General features: G+C 36.7%; 1 protein-coding gene across 6 annotated transcripts in view; it reads right to left on the reverse strand.

The window, feature by feature from the left end:
- PLEKHA5 (pleckstrin homology domain containing A5) overlaps positions 1-7284 on the reverse strand; it is a 230555-nt gene that overhangs the window by 76901 nt on the left and 146370 nt on the right. For all 6 annotated transcript variants that reach the window (XM_017888617.1, XM_017888619.1, XM_017888621.1 and 3 more), the window contains exons 9-10: positions 5267-5382; positions 239-706 (exon numbers count right to left, since the gene is read on the reverse strand). In XM_017888617.1, the coding sequence (XP_017744106.1) occupies positions 239-706; positions 5267-5382 (584 nt within the window). The remainder of the gene's footprint in view (positions 1-238; positions 707-5266; positions 5383-7284) is intronic.

Raw genomic sequence — 7284 nt, forward strand, 5'->3', positions numbered from 1 at the left:
CCATGCCTAGCTAATTTTTGTATTTTTAGTAGAGACAGGGTTTCACCGTGTTAGCCAGGATGGTCTCGATCTCCCGACCTCGTGATCCGCCCATCTCGGCCTCCCAAAGTGCTGGGATTACAGGCTTGAGCCACCGCGCCCGGCCTAAACCAATATTTTAATTAGTAGCGCAGAAACCAATTTCCAACAACACAGCATCAAAAAAACCTGGGTTCATAATAACAAGACATATACTTACCCCCTGGTTTCTTCTTCATGACCCCTCCCCTTCTGGATTTTAATCCACTGTTCCAACTGCTGCATTGAATTTGTTCTCTGTATGACTCGATCAGCCTCTGTGTATAAGGGCCCTGTACTGGGGCGATTTCCACCTCTAAGATCTGCTAGGCTAACATTGACTATTTTGTTCTCTGAACTATTCAAGTTGACTGGTCTGTAGTGTGCAGTTTGAGCAGGGCATGCTGACCCACTCTCATATTCAGATGGCACAGAATTCAGCTTTACACTATTAATTTTTGTTAACGGTCTATCTTGACCATCCTTCTGAAATCCGTATTTTTCAGCTTCTAATGCCTTTTTTTCTTCAATTTTGCTCATTTCCTTGTTTTTTTGATTGTTTTGGATCTCTGGTTTAATTAGAACTCTATGGTTGGGAATGTTATTGCTTTCCTTAGTTGGTGCATTTTCAGATGTAATCTTGTCCACTCTGAAATCAGAGAAGAAAATCATAGTAAATCAGATGAAATAATGCACATATTACTTCTGGGATTCAATCTAGGAAAAATTCTACTTTATGGGGGTGGGGGCAAGGGGACTGGAAAGGGTCACAGTGGACAAGTCTACACAAATACCCAATGCTGTGATATTAACATTCAAGCACAGCACCAGAATGTATAAACAGAAAGGGGGGAAAAAGAAAACATAAAAGAACTACAGGGTAAAAAGTGATGTGTGCTCCCACCATTAGGAATCTGAAAATAAAGCAAATTAAGACTGCCTTATGACAGTTAAACCACAAAATCTACACTCCTTGTTGACTCATGAGACAAACATGAGTCTGGTTGTGGAAATGGCTGCAACAGGAAATTACAGTCTGATGCTATCAAAGATCTGAACCATATGATTAACTCCTTTTGTCTGTATTCAAGAGGAACTCAGTATGATTTTAGAGCTCTTGAAGTCTGACTGCACACGGCCGGGTTGCAGCTCTGTTCTTACTAGCTGTGTCTTCAGGCAAAGTACAGAACACTTCAAGTGCCTATGCTTCCTCTTTGGTAAATGGGTATGATTGTGTCACCAAGATCAGAGGGTTCTTGTGAGAATCAGATGAGTTAATAAGTGGCTGGCACAGACCTTACTGCCATCATAATTCTATCACATCAAGCAATCTTTGGGTTAGAATCTGGCATCCCATGTCCACCTGGCCACTGAAACAGAATGAGCTAGTTAACAGCATGTGTCTAGGTCACTTGACAGTTGTACTGCTCACTAATCACTTCCAGACTCTGAAAAGATCAAGCTGAGTGTCTGAATCTGCATGAAACTGCCAAGATCATGCCACTCTAGGAGGCCTCTCAGGAGCCAGCCAACCCTCCATATTCCAATAAATAAAAATGCTTCTATCAGAAACTAGGTTTGGTAATGCTATCAATGTTTATGATGTGTGGAAAAGATGTAGATCTACATACATATATCTGTAATCAACTATAGATGAAGATATCTAGAAAGTTTGGAATATGGTCACTGAGGCAAAAAAAAAAAAAAAAAAGGTGACTATATTTCTTGGAGTAAACTTAACCCATCCATATATTTAGGTTAGATATAAACCATAGCTTCTAGATTGGAGGCAATATTAGAATTGGTAAAATTTACTAAGACAGACTATGTGCTTCTTTCTCCTGAAAAATAAAAGTTGGCCAGGGGTGGCAGCTCATGCCTGTAATCCTAGCAGTTTGGGAGGCCAAGGTGGGTGGATCACCTGAGATCAGGTGTCTGAGACCAGCCGGGCCAAAACGGTGAAACCTGGTCTCTATGAAAAATAAAAAATAAAAATTAGCCGGGCGTGGTGGTGGGCATCTGTAGTCCCAGCTACTCGGGAGGCTGAGGCAGGAGAATTGCTTGAACCTGGGAGGCAGAGGTTGGAGTGAGCTGAGATCATGCCACTTCACTCCAGCCTGGGCAACAGAGTGAGACTCCATCTCAAAACAAGAACAACATAAAGAAGGCATAGAAAATTTACACTAAAAGCACGTGTATCCTTGCTATTTGGGAGGAAAGGAGTTTTAACATTAAACATAAAATAACTGAAAAGATTTTTAAAACATAATTACTGTAGTCTATCTAAAGCTATTATTATTACTGCCATCATGATTATTACCATTATTATTTGAGACAAGGTTTCTTGCTCTATAACCCAGTGGGGAGTGCAGTGATGTGATCATGGCTCACTGCAACCTCAACTTTCTGGGTTCAAGTGATCCTTCCCTCTTAGCCTCCCAAGCAGCTGGGACTACAGGTGCAAGCCACCACAACCAGTATATTTTTAAATTTTGGGGGGGACGGGGTTTCACTGGTTGCCTAGGTTGATCCTGAACTCCTGGGCGCAAGCAATCCTCTTACCTTGGCCTTCTAAATTGCTGGGGTTACAAGCGTGAGCCACCATGCTTGGCCTAAAGCTATTATTTTAAATTAAAACTGTGGTGCATTTTTTTTTCTTTTTCCCCAAGATTTATCATTGAAAAGTCATCATCAAAAAAAAGAAAAAAAAAAAAAAAACAGAAAAGTCATCAAAAGACACGTATGATGACTTTTCTCTAAATGGAATAAAGCTGACTCAGAAAAGTATGCTACGGTACCAAAATAATGTAAAACTTGTGATCTAATTTTAAAAGTGACACTTAACTTACTGCAGAAAATACACTAATATATATAAAATGAAAATAATGGGCTTAGAGATGAAAATTATTCAGAGAACCCATATTATACTTAGATTTTCTTTTTTTCTTTTGGCCATCAATGATCTGCACACTAGGAGACTATGACATTGTAGGGAACAGGTGAGAAATACTTTATATAAAGTTAGGGAAAATGAACTCTCAAGTTAAAAACTGGATGTTCTATTAGAGTGATATGCTCTAATAAATATTTTAAGTATTTGGGCCATACAGCAAAATGAATGCATTAGCTTAAAATCCAGCAAACAAAATCTCTCTATACTTACTTTCACTTTGAATGACTAAATCTAATGGGGTGGGATAAAAATTCCAACAACTAGGAGTAGAAGAAAACATGTAATTTCTATAGGATAATGGACGCTAAGCTGGGCACACAGGTGGTATTAATAAATCTTGTCTGAATAGATTACACTAACACAGACGGCTGAAAATTGTATAAGCACATAACCAGTGAACTGTCAGGTTGCCAAGACAAGTCAAATAATTGTCATCTTTATCATCCCAAATTATGAGTAATTACTAGTTTTTAGAGTGGGAAATTTAATAAAATAAAGTAGAAACATGCTGAAATTCGGAGAAAAGTATAATATACAATATTGAAATTATTTGGACATAAATATTTTAATTATTATACAGATTTCTGTATTCTAAACAATTCCCTAACAATTTTGCTTGAAAGTTAAAGTATTGAAGTTATATTTTTATTTTTTTTGAGAGGGTCTCACTCTGTTGCCTAGGCTGGAGTGCAATGGCACAGTCACAGCTCATAGCAGCCTCAACCTCCTGATTCAAGTGATCCTCATTCTTCAGCCTCCTGAGTATCAGGGACTACAGAAGTGTGGTACTATGCCTGGCTAATTTTTGTATTTTTGGTACTGACAGTGTTTCATCATGTTGCCCAGGCTGATCTCAAAATCCTGGACTCAACTGATCCCTCAACCTCCCAAAGTGCTAGAATTACAGGTGTGAGCCACCATGTCAGCCTGAAGATTTTAAATGAATTCTTTTCACCTACACGTTTTCTCTTGTTATCAGTGCTAACCACCTCATCTTTATGCTACTCAGGTAATTTTTACACATGTAACTCCAAAAACAGATTTTCCTTCTATCCGCTCTCATCCTGGAATATGCATATGGCAAAAGTGTTTTTTCTTAAAAATAGATGTCCTAGAACTATATCCTAGACCCTCTTTTCTTCTCAGTTTTTCCCCAGCTCTAATTACTAGTGATTGGGTAACTTGATTTAGACTTGATATTTACAAAATAGCACAAATACACAGCATCAACCTAAGTCTTTTAGCCAAAAGCCAAGACTTTATTAAAATGCACACTAGAATAAGAAAACAAAGGACTAGACATATATTGTAACAATCCCTAATTTCCTGAGAAGAGGCAAAAAAGGCTAAACTTGCACAATAGCATCTTTCTTATATAAGATATGTGCTGAGCTGTCACTGGAAGAAAAATTAACTCGCATCATAATTTTTTCTTCAAATTACAGGAATATATATATATATTTTAAAAAGCACATTATACTACTTGTATTTATGTAGTCTGAGAATCAGATTTCCTCTAACTAGATATATTGAAGAATATTAAAATGATTCATATCTTCATGCAGGGAAAAACACATGGGTCAATTTTAACAGCACTTATCTATATTATTCAAGGAATCTAAGTAGTGGAGTTTCAATATAAAAAAGGCACAATTCATCAAGAAGTAGATTTATTTGGAACCAATCTAAATGCTTGATAAACTATTTTCTGGAGACATTCACTACAAAACAAAATTAATCAGAAATGTTGAAAAAATGAAACTATCAAAATTTCTTACTGTAATTTATTACACTTTAGAAATATCAACACACTATTATAGAAAACACAACTTAACTTCATAAAATAAACTCTCTTCTAAGATTTAGAATCTTAAAACACTATCTCAAAGGATAAAATCTGTGTAGCTTTAAGGTAACAATTAAAAACGTACTCACCGGAAATTAAAGGTAATTCTGTAAGAAGAAAGAACATTCAGTTTGAATGTTAGGATTCTGCATTCACCCCAGTACACTGATAGGTGAAAATGAATAAAGAAGAAAAAGAAGAAAAGTGGAATAAAAATGTAGGTGGTATTGCAAACTAACAAAATGTGTATTAATTTAATTCAGAACAGGAATTGATCCTTGCTTTCTGAGGAAAAAATGATTTCATACCATGACTATTAAAATGATATGTACTATGACAGTGAAATACTTGCAACGCATGGAATAAAATAGAAGTGGAAATAACCATCATTTTTTTCTACAAGCCTTTACCTTTTCACAGGTTCTGTCTGTACGAGGGCAGCATCTAACATGGCTTTCATCCACAACTCCATTTCCTTTCCTGTATCAGTGCAGAAATAATAGGTCCGCATGTTTGGATGGGCTGCCTGATTGAAAATGACACGATCATTTTAAATAAAAATATAGGATTCTGTAAAAGAAAAAGAAAAAAAGATAAGTGATTCCTGACATAGAACACTGCTATCAAATTTCAGAGTAAGTAGACTTATCTTTTATATGAGATATGGAAATCAATCAAGAAAAATATAGTTATTAATGTGAAAATATATATTAATTTTCCCCCCTAACGTCACCCTTTTCTTTTAGTTGTGTGCACACTCTAAAATTAAAAAATAAAATAAAATAAAAAGTGCATGGAAAGGAAAGGAGGTGAGAAATGAAGTACTTAGTGGTGCCTCTTCCATCTCCACATTTCTAAAAATTTCCATTTACTGCAATTTGCACCTCTTTTTTTTTGAGACAGAGTCTCACTCTGTTGCCTAGGCTGGAGTGCAGTGGCATGATCTTGGCTCACTGCAACCTCTGCCTCCCTGGTTCAAGCAATTCTCCTGCCTCAGCATCCTAAGTAGCTGGGATTACAGGCATGTGCCACCATGCCCAATTAATTTTTGTATTTTAGTAGAGACGGGGTTTTGCCATGTTGGCCAGGCTGGTCTTGAACTTCTGACCTGAAGTGATTTGCCTGCCTCGGTCTCCCAAAGTGCTGGGATTACAGGTGTGAGCCACCATGCCCAGAATAAGAATATTTATTTAAGAATAAATATTTTTTATTCAAGAATATTCCCAGCAACCAGCAACAAAATTAATAGGAATGTACATATTATGGCATTTCCCTCCCGCGTTAGCAATTTCTTTAGGCATCAAAAGGCACTGCTGTATTTTATAGAATCTTTTAAAGATACTTACACCCAAACACAAAAGATTTATAAATGATCCAAAATGGTGTTTCCTTTTTGAGCTGTTCCTTTATAAACTGCTCAAATGTTCTATGTTAAGATAATTAAAACCACCTACAAAGTGTTACTGGACTCTCTGAGTGGGGTTTTGGAAAAATAAAGACCACTGCCCCTGTGATCAATCTAAGGAACACTGGGGCTGGTGTCAAGATGATCCAGTTCCATCCATGACTCAAGACACTAAGAGTCCCCACCTATGCTCGCCATCAGTCAAATGGAAATATTTACTAGATGATGTCAAAGTACCCAGTCTAGCTTTAAGTTCCATGCTTGTGTTCAATAATTGTCTATAAAGTTTCTACTTACCATTCTGATAAGCACTTGCATCAATGTCAACAAACTCAGCAGTAAAGCAGCTCACACATTCAGAGGAAACAATACCACAGAAGAGAGAAAGTGAAACAGCAATTACTATTCTTGTTACAGATAAAATTAAAACTAAACCAAATAATCGCAGAGAAAATATACTTAACATGCATGGTCACTTTTATTGCTATTTTAGCATTGTAGTATTTTTTAAGAGTCTAAAAACGCAGAAAAAAGTCCTATAAATAGCACAAATTGATAAACATTTGCTAAACTGATAAGTAACAAAAAAATTTAAATTCATGGCCAAATAATAGTGCTACTATCATGCACCTCTACATGTGTACTTCATAAAGTTATAATTTTAAATTTTCAAAGTGTTAACCTTTGTTATAACATCATAAAATATTTAATTATGTTTCCCTGGTTTACACTGTTGATAAAAGTTTCTTTGATAAAGTTAATTTAAATATGAAAATACTCCCCTCTTATCCTCAGGTCTTTGCTCAAGTTACATCACCTTCTCATTGAGGCTGTCCATCACACAACCCCTTAACCTCACCACTATACCTTTCCTATTCATAGCCGGCTAATTTTGTATTTTTAGTAGAGACGGGGTTTTTCCATGTTGGTCAAGTTGGTCTCGAACTCCTGAACTCAGGTGATCTACCCGCCTCAGCCTCCCAAAGTGCTGGGATTACAGGCATGAGCCACCGCACCTGGCTT

This window comes from Rhinopithecus bieti, unplaced genomic scaffold (assembly GCF_001698545.2).
Source record: "Rhinopithecus bieti isolate Rb0 unplaced genomic scaffold, ASM169854v2 scaffold_15769, whole genome shotgun sequence".
Lineage (NCBI taxonomy): Eukaryota > Metazoa > Chordata > Mammalia > Primates > Cercopithecidae > Rhinopithecus > Rhinopithecus bieti.